Genomic DNA, 26,998 nt, shown 5'->3' with positions numbered 1-26,998 from the left:
GGCGCGCGCAAGAGGGACTCCTCCGAGGTGAGGTGCTAAGGAGTCGCTTTCGCCCCAGAGGCCATTGGGGTGGTGAGGACACCGAAGGACGGGCTCTGAAGACGCCCGGGAAAGGGAGGCCCTTGCTATGCTCGGGCGCCCCGAGAGGATGCTGGAAGCTGGTTGGGGAGGGGGAAGGTGCTCGCTCGGAGATTCCCTGACTTGGCGGCGGAGCTGCTGCAGCCCGAGCCGAGCGGGCGGAGGCGGAGGCGGGGCGGAGCCAGGCAGCGCGCCTCCCTCTCCCGCCTCCCCGAGCCCGCGGCGCCCGGCAGCGGCTCCTGCAGCAGGTTGGGCAGGGTGCGCTCCGCAATGGCGCAACTCGTCGGGGGCCTGGGGGGCGGAGGAAGCCCCTCGAGCCCGCCGCCCGCCTCGGCCTCCTCCGGCTCGGCGGCGGCGGCGCCTCCGCCTCCTCCGCCGCCCCCTGCCCCCGGACCCAGCTCCAGCACCACCGCCGCTGCTGCCGCCGCCAGCACCAGTCCCTGCCGGGAACCGCCCCGAAGCAGCTTCTCCAGACCGGCTTTCCTACAGCTCACGCCCGAGGAGCTTTTGCGGGCGGATGATCACACGGGCCGAGCCGTCCAGAGCCCCCGCGAGAGCCGCCGCCGCCTGCCTTGGAGCACCGGTTACGCCGAGTAGGAGAGGGCGAGCAAGAGGGGAGGGCAGGCGGGGAGAGGGGTGCTTTGCGGGACCGCTGGGTAGTACACCCCACCCCGATATTATTATTAAGTGGGGGTGCGTGCTTGTGGGTCTTGTAGTTATGTCTGTCTGTCTCTCCCTCTCTGCCCTCCACAATCTCGGGCGTGTAGCGGATGGTAAAGTGTCTCTGAGCGTGTTCAGACAACTTTGGGATTTAAAGATAAGGTTTTCGGAGCTAAGGCGAGCTTACGGTCTATGTATGATTCGCAAAGCGAGCCTCCAGCTTCGGGGGCAGTCTACCACTGAAAACCTGTTGGTGAGCGCGTGTTTGTTTCTACCACGGTAAGGGCGCACGGCAGTTTACCTTCACGTGGTGCTTGCGGGCTTCCCGCATGCATCCAGATGGTCCTTGTGGAATACGGATCCAGCACCAGAGCCCCTCCTATAATCTAACCTTTAACATCAGCCTTTCTTAATCATTCTAGCCATAGCTCCCTTTGTATGAGGGTGTCGTGTCGAGAAGGGAGGGTGTATTCACGTGTAGATGGGGTAATGCGATGAGACTAGGGCTATGGCCTTTCCAATCCGCTGATCAATTGATACTGGCCCTTTCCTCAAACGCGATCAACCCCACCCCACATTCCCCACCCTTGCGCCGTAGGTCTTCGTGCAGCTGCGCCGCTCACCCTGTTGCAACTTAGACTGGCACGCCCCTCTCTCCGAGGACTTGTGAGCTCAGGTGCGCGGTCAGGTGGAGAAGCCCCGTCGCGTAGCTAGTCAGCTGTCCAAGATGCTTAACTCACCTTGGACGGTCTGAAGATGCTCTGCGGCCGCTCATGGAGAAGGCGGAGCGGGGCTATGGGGCTGGGAGTAGTTCTTTAAGCTAACCAAGCCAAGCAGGGTGCTCCGTGTCCGGTTTCGCAGAGGACAATCTTCCTTTGTTGGGCAGTGAAGAAGAGAAAGAAGATACAGAGAAGGGAGGGTGTTTGAAGTTGCCCATCACCTGGAGAGTAGACAGAGCAGGCATACAGGTTAGCTCCTAGCAATCTTCCCTGCTGTGCTTAAATTGTAGCAATTACCTGTACTTTTAAAGTTTGCATTTAGTTATATGCAACAACACATGCAAATTTTATGCAGTTTTTTTTATCCAGTACTGTCTGTATGTTTCTTCTTTTTGGGTGATGTGCAGGAGGGGAAATGTGGAACACTGCCTGTGTATCTATTTTCCGCTTCTGCTGTTAAAGGCATATTGGGGCTGTTACCTGTTTACATGCAACCTGATCCTTATGAGGAAGTGAGCTCAGCTGTGTACAGCAGAGCTTTCCAAACTGTGTGTCGAGACACATCAGTGTGTCTGCTGCAGTGTGTAAGTGTTGCACAAATTCTCCCCACGCTCCTCCCAGGGCTGGAAAAGGCGTTAGTTTCACCTCCAGCTTGCTAGTAAAACTGATTAACTGTGTCCTGAAATGATGCATGTTTAAAAAGTGTGTCACCAACATGAAAAGCTTGGAAAGCTCTGGTGCACAGTGTGACATTTTTATGTTCTAGGAACTGTGCATAGGCTTGCTGTGGGAGAATGTCTCTCTTGAATCACTTACATTAGGTGCAGCTGAGAGTACCAGGAAAGGCTTGAGCTCTATGGTGCCTTCTTTAAAGGTGAGGCGGGCAGGTGTTGGATTAGTTGCTGGGAGAGGTAGGTGCTGCTATCAGACTGAGTCTCCTAACATTTTCTTCAGAAAGTTTGTAAATGATCATTTCTTGCAACAACAACACCCACCCCCAAAATTTGTCATTACAAATGGACAGCTCCTGTCTTTTTCTTCAGCTTTGTTAATAATAAATACAATATGGGACAATATAGAGAAGATTATTACTGTATAGCTCGTAAGGGAGGACGACATTTGAATTCATGAAATATTCCAGATTTTGCCATATACGAGATGGAGAGTTGTGATTAAACACTGAAAATGCAGAAATCGGGATCTCTCGGGGTCAAGCCAGCATGGGTTTAAAAATAAAACTCCCCATGTTCCACAGTCCCAGTCAGGCTACCACCCTCACTTTGCTACTGTTAAAGGAAAAACAGACATTTTAAAACAAAATCGAAAATTCTTTCTAGTAGCACCTTAGAGACCAACTGAGTTTGTTCCTGGTATGAGCTTTCGTGTGCATGCACTTCTTCAGACATTTTAAATGCAGTCATGCATTTAATGTTAACCCACTTTTGGCTCTCATGCACACCCACACAAGCAGCTCTCTTGTCCTTGGAGTTGGGAGAAAAAGCTTGAAAATATGGCTAAATGTATTTTTGGAGAGAATCCAGAACGTACAAAAAGCAAACTACTTTAAAAGAAAATACACCCTCTGATGTCTAAGGCTTGTGTGGGTGAATTTTTAATTTTTATTCTCACTAAGATCACCACACATTATTCTGAACAGGTTCCTGTAGACAGAAATTCAGCAGCTAAAGCTTTTTATGGGGTATATAGTGAGATGCAGTGTTTGGGTAAATAGGCATTTAGCTGATGAAATATAGGAGTTTTGACAGACAAAGGTGCTCATGCTTGTTAGCTGGGTCTCTTTAAAAAAAACATATAATTCATAAGGTTTATATTACAAAACACTGAAACTGCATAAAAGAGAGCTTTTACTCCTTCCCTCTTTTATTCTATTTGTATTCCTATGTACATTACACATATCTACATAAAATTATAGTTTCAGTTTCCAGTAAGTTAAACATTCCACTTTTCGTAAAGGTGGATGACTCCTTGCTGCTCTGTCCCTGACCTTAGTTTGCCTTTCTTTGGCAGGAAAACACATCTTGGTTATAAGAAGGTTACTAGGGCTCAGCCCTGAGATAATGATACAGGTTCTAAAAATAATTATCTAGATAGGGGAGGTGCCATTTGCTGATCTGGTTTTCTTTTCTTTCTGAACTTTTTATTTAGGAGACACCTTTATTTAGGAGACACCTTGACCATTGTGGTCAATTGAACACTTGGAAATGTTTCCTCTGGAGAAGCCCCCATTAAAATTTACTGGTTACTCTCAAAGTTGCAGATTGTGTTTATGCAGTGAATATTTACTTAGATAAATGCTACTGAATTCAGTAGGGCGATTCTCAACTTAGCATACATAGGATCTCAGCCTGAGGTGTAAGTGCACTTAACATGAAGGCTGGATTGAAATCTGCTTCCAAGTAAAAGTGTTTTAAACGGGTATTGGCTGTAAATAGAAACATATATTTGTAGCTTTGTAGAAACTGTCCGGGCATTACCATTTGCAGGATTTGGAACTTCCTAGGTGAAAGTGGTATATAAATGCAATAAATAATATAATAAAAACCACCATCTTCTAACAGTTGCACATAACTATTGTACATCAAATAATAACTAATAATAATAATAATAATAATAATAAATCCTTCCAGTAGCACCTTAGAGGACCAACTAAGTTTGTTATTGGTATGAGCTTTCGTGTGCATGCACACTTCTTCAGATACATCGCTTCAAGATGCCTCATGAGAAGGATTCAGAAATAAAATAATTAAGAAGTAAATAAATAACCAGGACTGACTCAAGGCATTTTTGCTGCTTGAAGCAGAGGGCCAGGGGCATAGCAAGCCTTTTGCCACCTGGGGCGGCTGTGCGCGGAGGCACCCCCCGGGGGGCGGGGGGGCCGTGACACATGCGCCGTGACATCACGCCGCACGCGTCATGGCGGGCTGGGCAGAGCGGCAGTGCGGAGAAGGGGCGGGCCAGAGAGGGAGGGGTGTTACCCCTCCTCGCGGGCCCCTCCACCTCCCCTCCCTCCCCTCTGCCGAGCCACCACTGAAAAAAGCCTTTTACAAAAGGAGAAGGAAAGGAAAGCAGGCTGCTTTCTTCCTTCTCCTTTTTTAAAGTGCTTTTTTCAGCGCTCGGTTGGGCGCTGGCAGATAGCGCGGGGTGGGCCGGAGAGGGAGGGTGTCACCCCTCCTCGCTGGCCCCGCCTGTCCCTTACCTCCGCCGAGCCAGCAGGAAAGCAGGCGCCAGCGCAGGCCAAGGGAGGAGCCGATCGCGGGGGCGGGCCCCCCGCCCAAGTGTAACCCCACCAGGGTGGTACCCAGGGTGGCCCGCTCCCCCGCCCTCCTCGCTCCGCCCCTGCAGGAGGGCAAGGTGGCACATCTTCATTCTATGCCCAAAACTGACCGGACTTCAACTCTGGCAATGGGATGACTTCCTCAGGGCACATGAGGGCAGCAGGCTTGTTTAGGATGTGTGTGATAGACCTAGGGAACATTTAGGTCTAATGTCAAACAGTGAGGAATAGCCAGAGTGTTCTGGAGGAATAGCTGGGTGTGGAAGACTGCCATTGCTCCCCACAGCACCTGGCCATCTGGGATTTATTGCCTCTCTCTGCACATAACTGTCCAATGGTGCCATGACCCTGCTCAAAATGAGCCACCCTAACTCCACTAATGCCTGTTTGTTTTGCATACTTTCATCATGCATTTCTGGAGAATGTAGGAAGTTAAGGTTCTTTTAAGGGTAGAAATTTACCAAAGGACCACTTCATAGGTAACAAATTGTAAGAAACACAAAATCTGGGTTTGATTCTGGCTTTCTTAGAATCTTAATCATATAATGAACAATGTTCGTTGCAGTTATGCTTTAACATTTGTAGATGCACATTTTCTTGGTAATGTCTGAAGCTGCCCACAAATCTGTGAAGGCTGAGCTAAAGCTCAACACATTTGGGTGACATTATTGCTGTGAAGGAATCTAGGTGTGCCATTGTAAGCTGCAGTCTTAACTATGGCTATTCAGAAGTATGTCCCATTGAATGCAGTGGGAGCTACTTGCAGATAAGTGAGGTCAGGATTGCAGCTGTAGTCTTTATGGATAAACAGTAAATTGAATCGCCATGATATGTACCAAATTCACAGCACTGCCAAATTTCAAGCAGCCTCTGCAGCAGTTTTTCTTGCCCTGGGATCAGGGAGAAATTTGATTCAGTTCACAATTGGAGGATTACTTAATTCCCGCTTTCCAAAACGAGACATGAGCTGAAAACAGCCCTCTTTTGAAATTCGCACGTCTCCAAATTTTACTATGCAAGTTTGTCAGCCAAGTAACGCGTACAAAAATTTATATGCTAGTGTAACGTGTGCATAGAAATCATATATTAGTGGAAAAATAACATACAAAAATGCATCATATTAAGAGAAACAATTTGCAAGTTTTGATGTATTTGCCCATCCCTGCCCTTGACAGTGGCAAACAGCAGGGAACCCCCAGGGAAAGCTTTTCGCAGCTTGGAAGTGATCTATCTCCATCTTCAGGAGTTTGCTGTCATGCAGTGGGGCCTGCACCAGCTGGCCCTGCTCCTGCCATTGTGTTCCTGAAACTTGCTTTCATTGGGGGTTGTTCATAGAATCATAGAATCATAGAGTTGGAAGAGACCACAAGGGCCATCCAGTCCAACCCCTGCCAAGCAGGAAACACCATCAAAGCATTCCTGACAGATGGCTGTCAAGCCTCTGCTTAAAGACCTCCAAAGAAGGAGACTCCACCACACTCCTTGGCAGCAAATTCCACTGTCAAACAGCTCTTACTGTCAGGAAGTTCTTCCTAATGTTTAGGTGGAATCTTCTTTCTTGTAGTTTGAATCCATTGCCCCGTGTCTGCTTCTCTGGAGCAGCAGAAAACAACCTTTCACCCTCCTCTATATGACATCCTTTTATATATTTGAACATGGCTATCAGATCACCCCTTAACCTCTTCTCCAGGCTAAACATACCCCAGCTCCCTAAGCCGTTCCTCATAAGGCATGGTTTCCAGGCCTTTGACCATTTTGGTTGCCCTCCTCTGGACACGTTCCAGCTTGTCAGTATCCTTCTTGAACTGTGGTGCCCAGAACTGGACACAGTATTCCAGGTGAGGTCTGGAATATAGTGGTACTATTACTTCCCTTGATCTAGATGCTAGATGATCTAGATGATCTAGATGTTGTTGTTGTTCAGTCGTTCAGTCATGTCCGACTCTTCGTGACCCCCATGGACCAGAGCACGCCAGGCACCCCTATCCTCCACTGCCTTCCACAGTTTGGCCAAACTCATGCCAGTCACTTCGAGAACACTGTCCAACCATCTCATCCTCTGTCGTCCCCTTCTCCTTGTGCCCTTCATTGGGGGTAGCTAGCCAAATTCATGTAGTATCTCTGTGGGCTGGCATCCTATTACATCACTGGTAGATAATTTCCCTATGTATAGAGGCAAGATGGTAGGGACAAAGCTGGCCAGGATAGGCCCACTCCCCCCCCCCCTTCACATAATTGAAAGGAACTATTTTTGCCTGATGATTACAGCAGATCCGCAGGCCAGTTGAAAAGTTGACAACCCCACTAGTTGTATGTCACAGACAAGCAGATGTATGACAGCTGAGCTGGATTTAGCCTGCAGGCAAAGAACACACCACCTGGATCTGTATCCTGATACCTGGAGCAGGTTCTGTGTGCTCCACTTCCTTCTCATTTTCTGAGGTACTATGTATCTTCCAAACTCTTCTTTCTGCTTCCTGCCTTTTCAGAAATGCTTCAGGAGAAGGAGGCATTGTCTTAAAATATATTTAAGTGGACAGGCTATGGTCTGAAGGCACATGAAACACAGGCAGAGCATCTTTGCTAAAACGGGGGACTGAACTATGTGGGATACCATGTATATTAGTTTGATGGCAGAATAAAAGTGTATTAAATACTTGATTTTCTTAATTTTTCTTTCTTTCTTTCTGTGTGTGTGGGTATTTGCAGTTTTAAAACGATGACATTCTCCAGTTTGTTTGTACCTCCAGTTCTTTATGTGTTTATAAATATATTATTGCTTCAGAGGCACGTGGAGGGTTTTGCTAACCTCTTGGCACTGGGAAAGTGTACGTGAGAGGAAGTTTGAGAGTTTTAAAACTCTCAGACTCTGTTCAACACACACTCCTCAAACGTCAACCCATTTTTGCTCTGCAGACAGAATTTCTGCATGCTCTTGTCCAGGGAACGTTCCTGTTTCACATTTCTACAATTTCCTCCCACAAAGATGGGTGTTTTGTTTCTGTTTTTTGCAACTGACATTGGTATTGCCCTCATTTCTGTTGCCAGCACAAGGAAAAACAGAGAGACCGCTTAATGACTGATGGGAAAGGTGAGGGATGAGGGTGATTGCCATTGGTGTCAATCTCTTCTCTTCCACAGAGGGAGTAAACAGCCATGTGCTCTGAACTGATCCAATGTTTCCAGAGTGCCTGCAATAATAAAGAAGACCCAGGAAACATCAGCCCCAGATCAGAGCTCTTGGCTGCCTATTTTCCCCATGGAGAAGAGAGGAGGAAAGAAAATGGCTTCCAACAGGTTCTGCCCCGTTGGTTTCCCTCACTATTTTTTTATTTGTTTTGATTTTATATACTGGCCTTCAACAAAAGAGCTCAGGGCGGTTCACAAGGTAAAAATACAAGATAAAAGCGCAAATAAATAGTTAAACCAGAAGCAACAAAACAATAATACCCCCCCCCCAAAAAAACCCCACATTTAAAAGGCTGTAGGATATTAAATCAGCCAAAGGCCTGGTTGAAGAGGAGTGTTCTTGCCTGGCACCTAAAAATATATAATGGAGGCACCTAATGAACCTCTCTGGGGAGAACATTCCAGAAACGGAGCCACTGCAGAAAAGGCCCATTCTCGTGTTGCCACCCTCCAGACTTCATGTGGAGGAGGCACACAAAGAAGGGCCTCAGATGATAAACATAGAGTCCGGGAAAGTTTATATGGGGAAAGACAGTCCTTCAGATATTGCGATCCTGAGCCGTCACTAGACTCTGAGCCGTTTTCCTTTCCTCTAAGGACAATGCTGCCACTGATGCTGCTACCATCTCTATGGAACTCTGGTTTGTTATTTTTAGTGGCAGTGCTGGTGCATGTAAATATGGATGGGGGCTGCTGGGCCACTAGAAATGGCTTAGTGGACCTGTTGATGCCCACAGGCCACCAGTTCAACAAGCACTAAAGAAACCAGCAAAGGTGGGATAAGTGTACACACCACACATTGCCAGGGCCAGGTCTTCGGCAAGGCAAAGTGCCCAGTCAGCAGACAGCATATTGTGCAATGTGTGGAACTGTGACTGCCAAATATGCCCTCTTTCAGATTGTCTTCCACTTTCCTGGAAGAATTGACATGACACTTCGTCTTCAGCTTTGTAAAAGAGCTGCTCTTCTTCCTCCTCCTCCTCCTCCTCCTCTTCTTCTTCTTCTTCTTCTTCTTCTTCGATTACTCGTAGCTGAGTAAGACTGTCTTCCATGAACACAGTCTTAACAGTGAGTCCATAAGTGACTGTAGAGACCAATTCTGGATCCACACGTCCTTCCACAGTGGGGACACAGGTTTCTGGGCAAGACTTGGTCACGGTGCGGGTTTGCCAAACATGCCTTCCTCTTAGCTCATTTCTCCTTTTCGCCCTGAGTTTGTGCTTCTTCAAAGTCCATAGCACCTTTGGTAAAGGCTGTTCTCCAGTTGGAGCGCCCGCAGGCCAGTGTTTCCAAATTATCAGTGCTTATGTTACATTTTTTAAGATTTGCTTTGATCACATCTTGACGCATGGGAAAAGGAAGTTCACTAATCTAATCAAACACTGCCTGTCTGCATCTTTCTTTCTACTCAGGGTGATAAATGCTGGCAAGAGCCAACACAACGAGGATCAAGCGTGCTGTGAGGCAGTGTATGTGGAAAAGAGACGGGCTGTGAGGAATAACCCAGCCCCCAAGGAAACCTCTGGAGATCTAGAAGGGGTGAGCAACACAATGACTATAGAGTTCCTTCTAAATGTTGGCTCTCAGTCCTATATCTGCCTTCTCTATCCAGGTTTGAGGAGAGGAGAAAGTGATTCCAGTCACAGCTGATGCATTGACACAAGACGTTTGGAACTTCAGAAGTTCCCTTGAGATTTGTTCCATTCTCCCCTGGATTATTTATTGTCAATGTTGCTGTAAAAGGAATGAGTGGCACATGAATTTGCCATACATGCCCTTAAAGCTTTTTTCCTCCACAGCCTTTTACACACAGATCCTTCCCTCCGTTTCTCATCCTCCAGTTGCATTACAGTAGATCAGGAGTCCGGGAAGAGGATGTCCTCTAAGCCTCTATAAATTTGCACACTATGGTTTAAGTTAACCTGTGGTGCAGAAGGAGCTGAAACTTCAACAATTAAAGTTTATGGCATTGTTTAGTGTTACTGCCTCGTCTTCTTTTGGCTTTTAACATGTGTTTTGTTTCCTTCGGCTCTTTGGGGCAATTCTCTCTTATATTTGATTTGATTTGTACCTCGTTCCCTGCAGGGCACCAAAGGCCTGACTTTTTACTACTGGGGCTTGTTTGATGGGCATGCTGGAAGCGGAGCTGCAGTCATGGCATCCAAGCTGCTTCACTTCCAAATCCGTGACCAACTCCGAGACTTGGTGGACATCTTGCAAGACTCATCCCTTCCTCCAATCTGCCTCGAAGATGGTTCCAGGACAGTTGTAGGAGAACCAAACAGGGTTCCTCTGGCTGAGGAAGATGCTGAGGTCCCAAACAATGCCCTGCCACGCTTCCATATGGAAAAGGCTGTTTCCCATGAGAGTTTGGTGGTGGGAGCTATTGAGAATGCATTCAAGCAGATGGTGAGTGTGCTAGGAAAAAAATATGGGGGGGTATGCTGGAGAAGAAGGTCTGATTCAGTGCTATAAAAACATTTTAAAAGATTTTACTGGCCAGAAGTGGAGTGCAATAGATACAAAACTGAGTTTGCACATGGGAGATTCTAGGTGAAGAATCCTACTTGACCTTGAAAATGACAAAGTGACCTTGGGATAATTATTCACTCCCGAATTTTCCTAAATCTCAGATTTAAATTAGAAAAGTACAGCTCTGATACCAAGCTGGAATCATTTGGGGTCACAAATGAAAGAAACTTAAATTAATTGTTGTTTTTTAACCATTTTCGATGAGCCCACACAGTGACAGGCATGGCATGAAGTGCAAGCTGGAGAGAGTCCTAGGATCTGGGGTGCGTTCCGTTCCTGCCTGGCTGTCCTCCATCCAGAATGTGGATTCACTTCCTTTTGCAGCCAAGATGCTGACAGGGCTACCCATGACTATTTGGTCTGACAGGGTATTTGCTTACCCAGCTTTCAGATCATGAGTTTGCTCTGCTTGGCTGTTCCTCTGCAGCTCAGCCTTGTGAAGTTCAGGCCCCCAGGCTCCATTGCTGCAGCACAGGAAGTAACATAGTCAGAAGCTGCATACACTGTAAGCATATAATTTGCCATGGCTTCCCACATGACAAACTGGGTGTAGGTATGTGTCCTGAGAAGTCTAATAGTGATCCCCAGACCTTCAATGCACAGAGTAAATGTGCTGTTGCTACTGTTTCACCTCCACTTTTTAAATAAGTTAGCAATAGAAACATGTGAATCTGCCATATAAAGATCATTTGTCCATCAGTGTTGTCTACACTCTGGTAGCAGCTTTCCAGGGTTTCAGACAGTGGTACATTCCAAGCCCTACCTAGAGATGCCAGGAATTGAACATGGGACCTTCAGCATGAAAACAGATGTTCTATCAATGAGCTACAGCCCTTCCCCAAATGCCTTTAAAAATATTTACAAGTCTCTCCACCGCATTCCTTTCTACCTTGCTGTAATAATTAATCATGTATATTTGCAGATTTTAAACACTATTGTTCCTTTTAGTAGTTGTTGTAAACAATACCTGCAGGATAGCTCAATTGGTAGAGTATCAGACTCCTAATCTTTGGGTTGTGGGTTCAAGCCCCATGTAGGGTAAAAAGATTTCCTGCATTGCGGGGGGTCAGACTAGATGACTCTCGTGGTCCCTTACCATGCTACAGTTCTTTTATTCTAATAACGAGGAAGTGAATAGCCCTACTGAACTGATTGTGTGTGTGTGTGTGTGTAAAAAATCTTATCCCTGATCCTATCTTGGAGAAATGCCCAGTGCATTCTGGGATTGATGTGTGGGCAGAAACTTCCTCAACAATGCTCACGCACCATGATATTATCATCTTGTGATGAGAAGCTACCACACACAAACAAATTACATCACTGGAACAGCACACAGTCGTTTGCAAGATTGTATATTAAAGCCATGCAAACTCAGATAAGGGAGCTACTTCAGGAGAGGACGGATGCACTGTTGCTGAAAAGCAAATACGTTCTGCAGGATTCCTAACCGCTGGTAACCTTGGGAGCTAAGGGAAGGGAAGCTTCTACAGATGTTTGTTGGGTTCATGGAGGAGGAGGAGGAGGACAGGTTTAACCCTTCCTCTTAATGTACTGCAGTCCCAATCCCATTCCTTTTCCTTTCTGTGGCAGCTATTTTTTTTTAAATGCATGTTAATTATTTGCATGCAATTAAAATCCTCCTAGCTTGGTCTAAATTGGAAGAGGAAGGGAAGGACTAAAGGTCTAAAACAGATTAGGAAAAATAGGCATTGATTGCCTTTAAAAGCAGATTAGGAGTTGATGTGGTTCCATTAGTAAAATAAGGAATGAGTCTGAGGGTTCTGCTGCTCTCCTTGACCCAAGAGGAAACCAAATGCCATGAAGCCAATTTCAGAGATTTATTAAGTTTAAAAGATAACCTCAAGTGAGTATATCAATACACTAGAGTATAGAAACATCAGCATAATCATGTCAAGTACGTATTTATCTGCAAATGCTTCCCCATTCCTACCGAGGTAAGTGGGGATTGGAAAAAAATGTCTGCATTTTTAAAGGAAAATGCTTCAATTTATATACACCCTTTAGAACAGAAGCAATACATGTCTGTTTTGTTCTTGACTGAGGTATATGTGCTTCCCAAGAAGCATGTTGGAAGTGCAGGTACCTATGTGGGAAGCTATTTGCGAGAGCGACAAAGTGGTGAGTGGGTAAAGAATGAATCACTCTCTGCTCCTGATAGCTGCTTCCCCCACATGGCTTTTCCACATCTTAAAACAGATTATTGGGCTACCATTGCATGCATTCACACCTCATGTAACATCTGTTCTTCTGTCTCCCCAGGACATTCAGATTGAGCAGGAACGGGTGGCTCGGCAAGCATCAGGAGGCTGCTGCGCCCTGGCTGCGGTTTATCTCCTGGGGAAGTTCTACGTGGCCAACGCAGGTGACAGTAGGTAGGAGAGAGAGAGGGTGGGAAAGGCTACTCTGCTGCTTGCTGGGTCGTGGCAGCCCAAGCCATGTCACCAGGGGAAGGATAAGATTCCTTGACTGCCTAGCGGAAATGAACCGAAGTCTTTCCCCGTCATAGTTGCCAGTTGGTCACGGAATGGAATGCCCTCATGTAAGCAAGTGAGATTGGAAAGGTCATATGAGAGCCCAGAAGAAATATGTCTTTCAGGAGCGTTAGAGAGAAAGCCACCTACCCACCAAAGTCTAAGTAGATCTAGAAATATGCGCCCCTCCGTGTGCTCACCTATGCCCTATGGTGGAGGCAGTAAACCACCAGGGAGGTATACGTAGGGTGGCACTAGGAAAGGAATCATATTCCCTGGCCTTTACATAGTCATTATCTGAGTTACCGAACGGCTGTGATGCCAAAAGGTGTTTGCAGAACCCCCACCAAGCGCCTGCATTTTTTTAAAAAAATAATTTTGTTTTTCAAACACTTACCTTTTAAAAAATCATATATTGCCTGGTTGCTCCCATTGGTACCCAGCTGCTGATACTGTGAGGCCAAAGGTCCCATTTGGACCAGCCCATAGCATTTTTTTAAAAAAAGAAAAGAAAAAAAGATTGGCCACACCAAGTTTTACAGTTTGAGCACACCCATTTTCACAAGTTGGCCTTGAAGGATGGACCATGAGTCAATGAGAACAAAATTGGGACTGCCAGCCCTGCTTGTGCTCTGTCTGTGTTTTCAGCAGGTAGAACAGCATTAGGTGTAGAGCTAACAAGTGTTTTCCCATTTCTCTCCCCACACACGCAGACTTTATTGTACGGGGGAAAGGGGTGCTGTGTCTTAGGCATGGAACAATCAATGTTTTTTTGATGTGTTTTTAAAAAACGTTTTTACTGCTTGTCTCTTTACCTTGGCCTTGCAGCAGTAATTTTAAAATAAATCTCTCTTTGATAATCAGGACATTCATCTAGTACTAATGCCAAATATGAAAATAGCTATATTTCAATGAGTAACTGTTTTCTTTATTTTTAACCCAAACTCTTTAGTAAACATTGAAAATAAATGAAAGTATTTTGAGAGTACCAGCATCTGACAGATGCTTTTCACTGATTTAAAACAAAAAACTAGTACCTGATTTTTTTGGCCAAAACCCTCCACAGGATTGTTGAAATCCTGCTCAAAATGCCCTTCTTTCACCTTTGGGTTGCTGACACCCTTTAATCTCAGGTCTTATTGATTTCGGCATGCGAAGAGGGAAAGACAATAGTAGGGGAGTCACCGCTCTCCCTCTCCCCCCCCCTTAAGGCCATACTGTACCTTTTTTGCTATTTCTGAGTCTTTTTATAGTCCCCTTTCAATCCTAATCAGTATGAGGAATAGGCTTTAGTGTGCAACAACTATTCTTTTATGTAGATTCCATCCTGATGAATGTGGGTGTGTTTTGAAACTGTTTTTGTCAATCTGTGGTCGCTTTGGTAGGAAATTAGGTTAGAGAACAGGAAATCAGGAGGTTTGCTGATGGTACCTATAAACTGCAAGGAAGCCATGCTCAAAGTCATAACCAGCATGGATGTACGGTGTGTGTGTGTGTGTGTGTGTGTGTGTGTGTGTGTAATCAGTGAGATAGTGTATTGTAACCCAAGTGTGGAGATGTCTGGGTATATCTACGTTACAAACTTTCATTGGTGGTATACGTTTAATAGAATCCTGGGACTGCAGTTTGGAGAAGGTTGTGATAATTCTCCAATAGAAATCCTTAGCTCTTCTTCCTCACTGAACTGTAGTTTACGGAGAATAGCCCCCATCATTCACAGCGAAGGGGCTCCATGAGTAGAATAGGCAGTGAGGCTGCATTTGTGGCACTACTCCCAACACTGTGAGTATTCCCGGAACCAGCCCTAGGCACTGGTGGGAATGTCTGAAGAGGAGGAGCCTATGCACATAGAGTTCCATGTGCATAGGCTTCCACATGATCTAGAACCACAATTGTGTAGCACCCCTAATTTCATGGAAGCCAATGTGCACACATTTTCCCCTTCAGGGGCATGGCAGGGATACCATACAACATTGAGGCAGGGACAGCAGTAGATAATACATAATGTAGGCTAAGGAATAGTTGCTAGGCCACGTTTAGACTATAGAGCAGTGTGGATATCTCCAATTACTGTAATCCATAGTTGATACAGTGCCCATGGTTACAGTTGCTGTTAGTGATTCATTTCTAAATGTGGAATACCATTACTTTCTTGGTGTGTCATCTTTGACTTTTTTCTCATCAAATGTCTTTTTGTCGCCTTATGAACCTTTGAAATATTGATGAATGAAAAGTGAAACAAGGATGCTAATTAGGGCAAAGGTTCCCAAACAAGGGGAAATGATTGTAGGCTTTTTTTTCTTTTTCTTTTTGGAGTTGGCAAGTATAGGTTTTGTTCCCCCCACTGAGTCTTCTGCTTGTTCTGTTCTTCATTCTGATTTCTCTGTCAGTCTTCTTTGTGGTTTTGCATGAAAAACAGAGATGCTACCCCCTGCTCTATGCATGCGTGTGGGGGGGAGGGGGCGGGGAACCAAGTAGGAAACAATGAATGGCTAACAAGATAGGAAGGGCAAATTTGTTGGGAATGTTTCCCATGCATCAGTCGGGAGCTCTGGGCACGTGGCTGTGGCACAGCCTCTCTATCACTGTTGCAGTCAAATGCAAGTTTTTCATCAAACCAGAATAATTATTTAAATATGTCATAGTCCATTCTTTAGTGGAACAGAACTGGGATCCTGATGGAAGACTTAGACAAAGTTAGAACTGCCACTTCCAGCAAACCTGGAGGCTTTGGGAGTTAAGCACAGTTGTTGCCTACCATTGCAGTTCAGTTGAATTTTGTGTCTTCTTTTGTTCATAAAACCTTTTTTGTTTGAAAACAGCAGCACTTCTCTTGCTCAATCTCAGTATGTCAGCAATCAATAGTGTTGGCTGGAGTGAGAATTGTGCATATTCAAATTTATGTATTGAGCACTTTGTATCTTATGGTTTTGTTGATGGTTACCCATTATGTTGGCCATGCTTCTCTTCTCATGATCACCTCCCATTCTTTCTGCTGTTTTCTAGACTGATTTTTCCTAATGCTCTGCTTCCTTTCATCATGTGTTTGTGTTGCCCAATGTTGCACTGTTCAGGGCCGGCCCACCCATGAGACAAGGTGAGGCAACCACCTTGGGCAGCAGGATCCACAGGGGCAGCAGGCCTTGGAGGGCTAAACTGGCTAGGGTGCCCCGCCAGGGACCTGCCGGACTTAGGCTATCATGCCAAGAACATCCCAGGCCTCCCAGCCAACCGGGGACTTCCGCCCCGGACTTCAGACAAGTTCTGCAGAGGCCTGCTGATCGGAGTTGTACTCCAAAATATCTGGAAGGCATCAGGTTCAGGAAGGATCTAATCCATTTTACAGAGAGGTTTTCTTGAAGTGGGAGAAGAATCCCAAATACCTGTGCCTGCAATTTCCCGCACAGATAGAGAATTTCTGGTACTGAGCTGAAATGTGACACTTGTGTTCAGATCTCTTCTCCATGGACCTCACTGAATGGCCTTGTGTAAGACAAGGCCTCTAGATGTAACCTTCCTTATGAAACAAGAAGCTACAGCAATCCTTAGAACACAGCAGGAATGAATTCTGCCTCTTTAGATTGAAAGGGGTGCAGCGAGCTAGAGGATCCTCTCCTCCAATTGTGGTAGCGCAATTGAGAGGAGGCTATCAAGGAGACTTTGACCGATAGGTCTCTGAGCTCCACGATGCAATTGCAAATGCCTCATAAGATGGCATTTTGGGAAGAGGAATCTGTGGGAGAGGGAGCCTCTTTAGGCCACTTAATGTGTGACAATGCATTGCATTTATCAGCTGCCTAGACCTAGACCATTTTCTCGTGCCACACTTCATGCTTATTCTTCTCCCCTAACCACCTGCACAGTAATCACCTTTCTGTATAGAAAATAAGCATACGCAAAGTGGACCTTAGCTAACACTGCTGCTTCCCTTTGCCCACGGATGTACTTTCTGCTTTCCCTTCCTATACTGTCTCTTTCTCTCACATGCTCTCTAATGTCCTCATTCCATGTTTCATTGCAGGGCCATTATCATCCGTAATGGGGAAATCATTCCAATGTCCAGGGAGTTTACTCCAGAGACAGAGAGGCAAAGGCTGCAGTTTTTAGTAAGAAATAACTTTTTTTCCCCTATCTGATTTATTTTAACCCACTGCCCAACCAAACCCATCCAGGAATAAAAGTGAGAAGGTGTTTTAATATGAACAATGTCTTCAAGCGCCCCTAATAGCTCACCAATAAATGTATGTCTAAACCTACATACTTAACAGCCATATGTACATGTACAGCCTAACAAACTTCAAAATACTGTTTTGTAGTAATTGAAAATACTATTTTGTAGTATGAAATTATAGATGGAAATTTAATTTGAAAAACAGAATAGCAAAACAGAATCCACTCAGGAACCAGTTCTGATAATGGAAGCTGTACTGCAGTTATTGATGGAGGGGGTATTACCGGTAATTACCCGACCTTGTGCTGAATATTCAGTGCTAAAAATGAACAGCAACCTGCGTGAACAGGATTGATGTTTTTAATTGATCTGGCAATAAACCTTCGGAGGTGGCAGATATTGTAGCTGATAAACATTCAGTCTCTTCCTTCCATATTTCCAGGCTCTCTTAGTGAAGGTACAATAAAGAGAGGACCCAACTAGAAGTGGTGTTAATTGCATCCATCCACATAACATGTGTGTTTTCCATCCACTGCCATGGTGCTAAAGAAAATGCACCACAAACTGCTCTTTGCATCAGGAGGGAAGCAATGGAGACTTTCCCTCCAGAGCACAAAGCAGCTTTGAGGGGCAGTTCCTCTTGGGACCATCGCAAGCAGGTGGTGGTGGTGGTGAGGGTTAAATTCTTCCTGCTCACTGCCTGTGGTCATGATGCTGCTCAGGCTTTCCCCGTGGCTGCTATTTTACTAGTGTGTGTGTGAACTGCATTTATTTAACTAACGGTCATGCCTAGTTTGGTCCAGAGGCTCTGGTGGTGCTGGGCTCCTGCCTTTCTGCTTCCCAAATGCTCCTGAGCACTGCACAAGAAAAAATAATATAGGCCCTGCTCACTTCCATCCTTTCACTTTGCTCCCCCTGCTGACCCCCAGATTCTAGAGTCAGACTTGCAAGGTAAGGTTCACACACCCCACACCCACAGAGAGAGAGAGAGAGAGAGAGAGAGAGAGAGAGAGAGAGAGAGAGAGAGAGAGAGAGAGAGCACTCTTTTCCCTAGAAGAGGAAGAAGCTGCCATGGTTTTGTTAAAATTATTTGCATATTGCATGAGTTCTGCCCTAAGGCAGAGGAGGGGAAAGAATCCACGGGAAGCACAGTGAGAGACTCCAAAATGCAAGCAAGCAGAGGTGCTGCTGGCAATGCTTCCTGGCTCAGAGTGGACCTCCTTGGCAAGACACCAGGTGGAATCTTATCTGCTGTTCTATATCCAAACAGCTTCCATGTCTTGGAAGGGAGGAAATTGCACCGAGTAATAGATCCTCTTCACTGGCTGCGATAAAGAAACTGAGCACTCAGAAAACCAATCTTACACTTCCCCCCGTGGGCTTGAGCAGTTTGCTCTGAGCCAAAGCCCTTTTATAGCTTAAGCCCTTTTCTGTAAGTAGTGCCAGAGCAACGATCCTTTGCACTGTGCCAGTGTGATCTGAAATGCCCCACTTAAATCATTGCAAGAGGGAAACCTGATGTATATAATCTTCTGTAGCTTTGCTTTTGTGCCATAAAAAATAGAATTTCTTCTGCCCATTTCCTCTTTTCTCTGGATTAGTTACATTCAAAATACACAACGGGGTGAGTGAAGGGGATTCACCGCATAATTTGCTGCCCATTTGAGTCCTGGGCCCCATTCTTGTGAGGTTTAACCAGGTATGCTGAATGTAGATACTGCCTTCTGTGCTTTTGTTGCTGGCTCTTTGGTTGAGGGTTTGCTTGGTGAGTAATGGCCTCTTTTTAAAGACATTGGCAAGTCATGGAAATCACAGATCCAGCTCTGAAAATTAAACCCTGATTAGGGCAGCAGTGCCAGGAGGACAAAGAAAGCCCTTTTCCTTTGCAGGATGAAAAGGCAACCAATCTCAAAGCCACCTTTAATTTCCTCTGAATGTATGTGCGGAAGAGAATGAATTGCTGTAGCAGGAGCATCTAACCTGGTATCAAAATGGGGCTCTGACATCTCCAGACATAGCATAGGATTCAGTCTGTATAGGATTTAGTCTAGTAGGTTCCCCCCTCCCCCCATTTGCACAGAAATAGGAAAGATTGTCCAGGGTAATGGAAAATTATTGCCTGTTCAGTCAAACTTTGGTGCTTGCACACTCACTGAGATTGGTGCATTAGCCTCCCTTAAATATATATTAAATAATTTCAGCTTCCGTTTTCACTTTTGGATGTTTTTTGTGCCTGGAAGCTTTTTCTGCACGTGACTCATTCTTGTTAATTCATGCTTCAGCTAGTAATTAGGTAGCTGCTTGATAAAACTGCTTGAACCTTTGCAAGTCACAGAGGTCTAGTTGCTCTCTGCTGAGTGGCTATATTATTAACCAAATGTGACTTTATAAGGTTTTTCAAAACTGTTTGTGGCTTGGGGGAGATCCTTGTCAATTCTGCCATGAGCAGAAGATGCAAATGTGCCTTCAAGGTTCAACTGTAGTACTGAAAAGAAAGTTTTGGCTCCAAACAAGATGAGATATTATTCAAGACTGGGCCTTGGGGTTTTTTCTTTATTGTATAATAGCTGCAGGAGTGGGGATCCAGATATGATATGTTGGGCAGAGTAGGGATTTAACCCATGGTCCTGATCTAGATTGCCTGTCCCTTGGAGATACTATTTGCTCAAGCAGTAAAACTGCCACTATTGACAATGACAGTTTCATTTCTAGGGCAAATAATTAAGGTGCTTAAAATTGTGGCTCATCTTTCATCATGGCAGCACCTACACTTTTAAACTCCCTGCTTATTGACCCTCACAATACTGTTTTAGATGCCTACCAATAACTTTTTCACCTCAACAAGCCAATCCCAACATGCAATTTAATATTGCTTTTCTCTCTCTCTCTCTTCCCCCCCCCCGTTTTATCTGTGTATTGTTGATAATGATTTCATATGGTTTTATTGGCACCACTTAGAGATGTTGTTGTTAAGCAGTTTAGAAACATTCCCTAAGTAAATCCATAAAAATACAGAAGATACCATGAGACATTGTGCATGAATAACATTTTCAAATGGTGTACTTCCTGTGTCAGGTGTGTGGGAGAGAGAAGCCTTCTCCCCAACCAAGGAGGTTAATAAGAGCCTCCTGAAAGTGGTCCACGTGGGACCTAGATGCTCCTGTGTGTGAGAGCGAGGGTGGATGGGTGGGGGTGGGAAGGGTGGGGGTGGCAGGATCTGCACTTTCAAATGTTCCCCAAATTATCTTCTCTGTAAGTGTAAGACATACAAACACACATACATATATATGTGAAGGGATGCATGTGGAACAAATCATAGAAGGGTTTGTGAATGCTCAGTGCGCCCCCATGAGGGTTCTTCGGGATCTGGGGCTTACGGATTTCTGTTGTTTGGGTGGAGAAGATCCAGGCAGTGCTCATCACTAAACTTGCTCTTCCTTTCCTCTTCCAGGGCTTTTTGAGACCTGAGCTGCTGGGGAATGAGTTCACTCACCTCGAGTTCCCTCGAAGAATTCAGCATAAGGAAGTGGGGAAAAAGATGCTGTACAGGGACCAAAACATGAATGGCTGGTAACTCTTTTCATCTGATCTAGATTACACTGATTGCCAGAATCAATCAGAAATGCAAGATGAAGGAACTCGGTGTTCTAGTGGCAGCTAGTTACATCACCACTGCCCTAGTCAGCTGGACTAGAAAAGTCCCTTTTTTCTCGTTGTCATTTTACTAAAGCTGGAGACCGACGATGGAGGCTTTTCTTTAAAAGGGAGTTTATTTTGGTATTATAGAGGAGTATGATGTGCACACTCATATGGCTATTGCTTCTACTAAAGAGTTTCTGCATATTTTTGCATGACTTAAGTAATCCTGCTTGGTCAAAGATAACAGTGGGAGAAAAGCATGTATTCTGTGTGTGCTTGTGCAAATGCATGCCTGTACACTCTGGGAAATTACCTAAGTGAAATGGTTCTGACCTGAGTTTGTTGCTTGCTTGCTTGGCGTTGGGAGGAGGATATCCAGTTGTGCTTTTCACAGCAGCCAGAGCTCAGTGGTAGAGCATATGCTTTGAATGCAAAAGGTCTCAGATTCAATCCTCAACATCGCCTGGTAGGGTTGAGACAGTCTGTTGTCCGAAAACCTGGAGAGCTGTTGCCACGCAATAGCAACAGTACTGAGCTTGATGGACCAGTGGTCTTACTTGGGCAGCTTCCTATTCTAACTTTCATCTGCACTGCAACACATTTTGTGTGATTTCTTTTTCTAACCAGGGCATATAAAAGGATAGAAGAAGATGACCTGAAGTTTCCACTTGTTTACGGAGAGGGTAAAAAGGTGAGGCACTGAGCACATTTGAAAATCGTTGGAGAAGTGGAGAGAATTTTCATTAAACCAGGGCATGAGGATTCGGAGTAGACCTAATAATATAGGTTGAGGTATGCGATATTGGTGTCAGAAGTGCACTTTGGCTTTGACAGAGACGCCTCATTGGTAAGTCTGCACCGAGCAATTTTTGTATGATACCTACCTGCTTGTTCCCCCACTCCATAGTACGCAACGTATGTTATGTTTAAAAAATTTAAACCACCTTTCATCCTAACAGGTTCTAGGGTGATACAATACAATATAATATAATGCAATGCCATATAAAATAAGAGAAAGCATAAAAACACTTCATACAACACTAAAAACAAGATGACAACACATAATAAAACTAGAAAGCGAACAAAGCCCATAAAAGCAATTTAAAACAATGAAACAAAAATGTCTTGGCCTGGTGCTGAAAAGATTGCAGGAAAGTGTTCTGAAGTCAAGACACCACCACAGAAATGGCCCTCTCTTTTCTACATGCATAGTTCACCAATTGATTGCACCCAGGCAAAGGCTTCATCTGCAGATCTTAATGTATAGCCAGGCTGGTATGGGAGGAGGCATGTGGCATGCTCAAAAATTGAGTCATTTCTTTTAATTGAGGTCTATATTCTACTTTATATAATCTACTTGAGAGCCAGTGTGGTGTAGTGGTTAATAATGGTAGACTCGTAATCTGGTGAACCGGGTTCACTTCCCCACTCCTCCACATGCAGCTGCTGGGTGACCTTGGGCTAGTCACACTTCTCTGAAGTCTCTCAACCTCACTCACCTCACAGTATGTTTGTTGTGGGGGAGGAAAGGAAAGGAGATTGTTAGCCGCTTTGATACTCCTTAAGGGGAGTGAAAGGTGGGATATCAAGTCCAACTTCCTCCTCCTCCTCCTCCTCCTCTTCTATTGGTGACTGCCTCTGATCGTTCTTTCCATACTTATGAACCTGGGACCTTCTGCATGCAAGGCAAGCCAGAGTGCTAGGAGCCTATCCGAGTTGCACAAATGCTCATTATGTTGCTATCCTATTAAAAGGCTTCCCCCCTTACTTTCCTCCTAGGCTCGAATGATGGCGACTATTGGGGTGACGCGGGGTTTGGGTGATCATGATCTCAAGGTGTACAGCTCCAACATCCACATCAAACCTTTCCTGTCTTGCACCCCAGAGGTGAGTTCATCAGAGCTAAGATTCTATTTCCTGGAAATACAGCTGCTCAGTAGCAGCATATTTTTATTTTTCATCAAATATTCCAAAACTCAAAGTTGTTGTGAGGGGAGAATTTTGGAGCTGAGCCCCTCATCCACCTCAGGAGTTTTTTGATCACCCTTAGCTCTCCAAACCAGGTTTGGCTGCAGGCAAGATGCTTCTTTCTGTCACACTCCATTCTGATTTGCAGGATTGTCACACACACCTCCAGTGCACACACACACCACTCATGTGTCCAGCCTGTACAACACACACACATCCACACAGGTGGTGCTTTTAATTCAGGCTTGAGCGTTTGGACTGGGGTCTCGTCCACCACCATCAACAAATCTATACAGTAGTCCCTTTAGGACACTGGAGGGAGGGCTTGCAAGGGATCAAATTCTGAGGCAGAAAAATTCTGGGGCTTGTGCATGGGAGAGAGTACATTATAGAGAGGCTTGAAACAGTGGGTAAGATTGGTGTAGCTGCAGAAGACAAGAGCTAGGCTTCAAGACAGCAACAACAATTTATATGCTGCCCACCTGACTGCGTTGCCCAGCAACTCTGGGCAGCTTTCAACAAATAAAAACATCAAACACAATAAAACATCAAACATTTAAAACTTCTCTATACAGGGCTGCCTTAAGATGTCTTCTAAAAGCCAGATAGTTGTTTATTTCCTTGATATCTGATGGAAGGGCGTTCCGCAGGGCGGGCACCACTTCTGAGAAGGCCCTTTGCTTGGTTCCCTGTAACTTCACTTCTCACAATGAGGGAACCACCAGAAGACCCTCAGAGCTGGACCTCAGTGTCCAGGATAATTTTACTGGGTAGCTATAGTGCTGCTGTTCCAAGATTCCTGTGCACGCTTATGAATGGGGTGTCTAAGCGTAGATGTTTTCTCACTTCTGGGGAGTGACAGGACTCAGAAAGTACTTCTCCTTAGTGGCAGACGAAGATGGCAGAATATGCTGAACTTGCAAAACTGACCAGCAGGGTCAGAAACCAGGACGACTCGAGGTTTCAAAAAGAATGGAGTAAATTTGTGGAGTATTTAAGATTGAACAGAGGAAGTTTAAAGACACTAGTAGGATTGGAATAAACCTTTGACATAGGTGAATATGGTGAACAAAAACTGCGCGATAAGATTGGACTAGAAAGCCTGTTGACGTGGGGGAGGGAAGTCGTAGCTCGGCGGAGCGATGGTTTAATATAATTTGTATTTGATTTTGAATTGGTTGTAAAATTGGTATATTTGAAAAATGATAATAAAAATTTATACAAAAAAAGAAAAAAAGAAAGTACTTCTCCTTGAGGAAAAGCAGTTGCAGAGCCTCGCCACCATAGCAGTGAGGCTGCATCCCTTACGGTTTTTTTGCAGGTTCGCGTTTATGACCTCACACAGTATGAGCACTGCCCTGACGATGTGCTGGTGCTGGGCACAGATGGCCTCTGGGATGTCACCAATGACCGAGAGGTTGCCAATGTGGTATTTGATGTCTTAATGGGCTATGAGCCCAATGACCCTTGCAGGTGAGTGGGGCAAGGTTTTGCACCTGTGTGCTGAGGAATACTTACACCAGAGTGGTTGAGCAGAGACTATTTCTTAAGATTTTGAGGTCCATTGTCTGCTCTCAGTCTGGGGTTGGTTTGTTTCCTTACCTCTTTTCTATTCTGGGACTTGAATGATTTTTGTTTTTCTTACCTTCAAGTCCCCTGGTGGTGTTAGGTCTTGGGGGCAAAGTACAGTGGTACCTCGGGTTACAAACGCTTCAGGTTACAGACTCCGCTAACCCAGAAATAGTACTTCAGGTTAAGAACTTTGCTTCAGGATGAGAACAGAAATCGTGTGGCAGCAGCGCGGCGGCAGCGGGAGGCCCCATTAGTTAAAGTGGTACCTCAGGTTAAGAACGGACCTCCAGAACAAATCAAGTTCTTAACCCGAGGTACCACTGTATGTGTTTGTTGTTCATGTGTGTCTGTGTAATGAAGCACCAATTTCTTGGAAATTAAAAGCAGCCTTAAGAGGTTGCAGTTTTGAGTACTAGGTGTGGGGAGAAGGAGGGGTTTCTTAACCTTTTAAACTGGCAGCTGTTTTCCCGTTCAAAATCCCATCTTTATGCTAGAGGTTCCTGCCCACTCTCTTGCTCAAAATTTCAGCTTCCCATTTTATTTTTTTTTAAGTTGGAACTTCATTACATACATTTGAATATAAGCAACCAACCGTTTGCACTTTACTGTTTGAAAACATGAGTGGGGAACCTTTTCTGGCCAATAGGCCAGATCCTTATATCCCCACCCGCTGCCAGGCCAAATTTGAAAGATGAGTGAGAGTGAATGACTGGCCTAAGATCTCCTAATTAGTTGCACAGGGAATGAAGCGGGATCAGATCATTATTGTGAACACCATTCACACTTAAAAGAAGTACTTTTTAAAAAAATAACTGTACTCTACCACGTCTCTTGGCATTGTGCGTGTGCATTCTGATGGGCTGGTTTTGTTTCCCAGGTACACAATGGTGGCCCAGGAGTTGGTGGTGAGGTCCAGAGGGGTTCTGAAGGAACGTGGCTGGAGGCTGGCCAATGACAAGCTGGGCTCTGGAGATGATATCTCTGTCTTTGTTATTCCCCTCGGTGGTCCAGGAAACTACACCTGAACCTCAGGTCCCAGGGACACAGGGTTCGTGATTCTAGACTTTAAAGAGAAGAAGAAAAGCCAAGGGAAAGAACCACCATCTTGCAGCAGGACAGGAGGCTGTAGATTCTCCCTACACCTGGAACATTCATGATGCTGGAGTCTTCTGAAGAGGATTGTGGGACCTTGGGTTCTTGTCCCACTCGTGTCTCAGCTTGCTGGGTTCCAGCTAGGGACACAAAGACGTAGCCCTGGTCCACACTTCTGTTAACGGCAAGAAAGTCAAGGCAGAGCCGTTCCTCTCAGGATTTACACCCATCGGCCCTGGAGACCTGTAGAAAATATCGCATTCCAAGGGCTGTGTTAAATTTGGGCTTTTGGTCACATGGAGATGTCCTCTAAATTGGGTAGCAGCACTGGAGTCTCCCCACAGTGTTTAGCCATTTTGTGCGTTCTTCTTTCCGTCTGCCCCGTGGTTGCAAAGGGGCAGCTGAATTTTGCTTTGTCAGATGCCAAGGACACCTCACCATCATGACAATTATGCCTAATTGCCTAGAACATATTTCCCTTCCCTTCCATCCTTGATGCTTATTGCTAAAGGGAGCACCAAGGAAATGCGGCTGATTGGTTGTTTACCATTCCTCCGGCTTGCCATAAGGCGGCCCCTGAACCCTTCACTCCAAACCACTTGCTGCGTAGTAAGGAGGGGATGCATCCGTAGGGATTTCTTACACTAATCCTGGATGTTGCTGTAACTTGGCCAAGTTGGTTGGTTCTTCATGAATGCATCTCCAAATGGCAATGAAGGAAAGGTGCAAAAAATATTCCTTTCGTAGAAAATATCCCTGGAGAAAATCAGCTGTGCCACACTTTCACCAGATGGGGGTGCACTTAGAAGAACAGACAGAAAAAAATGACCGTGATGAGACATCTCTAGTTGGTTTAAACTACTGACCCTTAAATAATAAGATACAGAAATCCAGTGCAGCGTAGGAAGTTATCCCATCCCAGACTTACGCCCCGGAAAGATCACTTTGGTGCTGGAAACGCAGCAGAAACATAGAAGACAGCTATTTCTACAGAGGGAAGAACTGTACTTCTGGTCTATTCACCTTCCATGAAAAGTAATGTACTTCTTCTGGAATTGAAGCTCTGCCTCTGAAGCCCAAAGCATTGAGTTCTTTGTTCAGTGAATAAGAAGCCTTCAAAATTTGTGACAGGGAAGAAATGGATTCATTTTTTTTCATGGAACTGTCGTTTTCTACTAGCTGTGCTGTGCAAAAGCAAGACCATCCCTGGCTGGGGGAACTTGCACCTTAAATTTGCCCTTGTACTCTTATCTAGCTGCGAGTTAACTGAGTTTTAAGAAGAAATTAATTCCAGGCTTCACAAAAACGCCTGCCACCTCTTAAGCGCAGGCAATATACAGTGGGACTTATTTCTGAGCAGACACGTGTAGGATCATTGTGTTGTGCTGCAGCCCTATGCACAATTACTTAGAAGTAAGCCCCTTGGAACTCAGCGAGACTTCTGAGTAAATGTGCTGTTACACAGTTCTTTTATGTAAAGGCAGATCCTGGAAGGTTGGATCTCTTTGTAGAGTATGGCATTAGTACCTGAGAAAAGATTAAAGAACCAACTGAAAAACTGCAACTATTAAGTTGCCATCGCTAAGTAAAA

At 45.2% G+C, this 26,998-nt stretch overlaps 1 protein-coding gene across 4 annotated transcripts; it reads left to right on the top strand.

The window, feature by feature from the left end:
- PPM1J (protein phosphatase, Mg2+/Mn2+ dependent 1J) lies at nt 1–26,998 on the top strand. 4 transcript variants are annotated; one of them, XM_033152966.1, is made up of 10 exons: nt 1–27; nt 9,354–9,480; nt 10,027–10,350; nt 12,754–12,866; nt 16,987–17,071; nt 20,588–20,706; nt 21,403–21,466; nt 22,555–22,662; nt 24,065–24,216; nt 25,193–25,340. In XM_033152966.1, exons 3-10 carry the CDS (start codon nt 10,096–10,098, stop codon nt 25,338–25,340), a joined length of 1,044 nt encoding a protein of 347 aa, XP_033008857.1. In that variant the 5' UTR covers nt 1–27; nt 9,354–9,480; nt 10,027–10,095. The 4 variants fall into 4 exon arrangements, with proteins under 4 accessions (XP_033008857.1, XP_033008855.1, XP_033008854.1 ...); XM_033152964.1 differs by lacking the exon at nt 1–27 and adding an exon at nt 1,407–1,706 and having other exon boundaries at nt 25,193–26,998; XM_033152963.1 differs by lacking the exon at nt 1–27 and adding an exon at nt 6,992–7,194.

This window comes from Lacerta agilis, chromosome 6, assembly GCF_009819535.1.
Source record: "Lacerta agilis isolate rLacAgi1 chromosome 6, rLacAgi1.pri, whole genome shotgun sequence".
Lineage (NCBI taxonomy): Eukaryota > Metazoa > Chordata > Lepidosauria > Squamata > Lacertidae > Lacerta > Lacerta agilis.
The sequence above is the reverse complement of the archived record's forward strand: the minus strand, read 5'-3'. Positions and strand labels throughout refer to the sequence as shown.

Coding starts and splice junctions, on each gene's coding strand:
- PPM1J (XM_033152964.1), top strand. CDS start 10,096: ATGGCATCCAAGCTGCTTCACTTCCAAATCCGTGACCAACTCCGAGAC. Junction 12,867..16,986: donor GCCAACGCAGGTGACAGTAG/GTAGGAGAGAGA, acceptor GTTTCATTGCAG/GGCCATTATCATCCGTAATG. Junction 21,467..22,554: donor TTTACGGAGAGGGTAAAAAG/GTGAGGCACTGA, acceptor CTTTCCTCCTAG/GCTCGAATGATGGCGACTAT.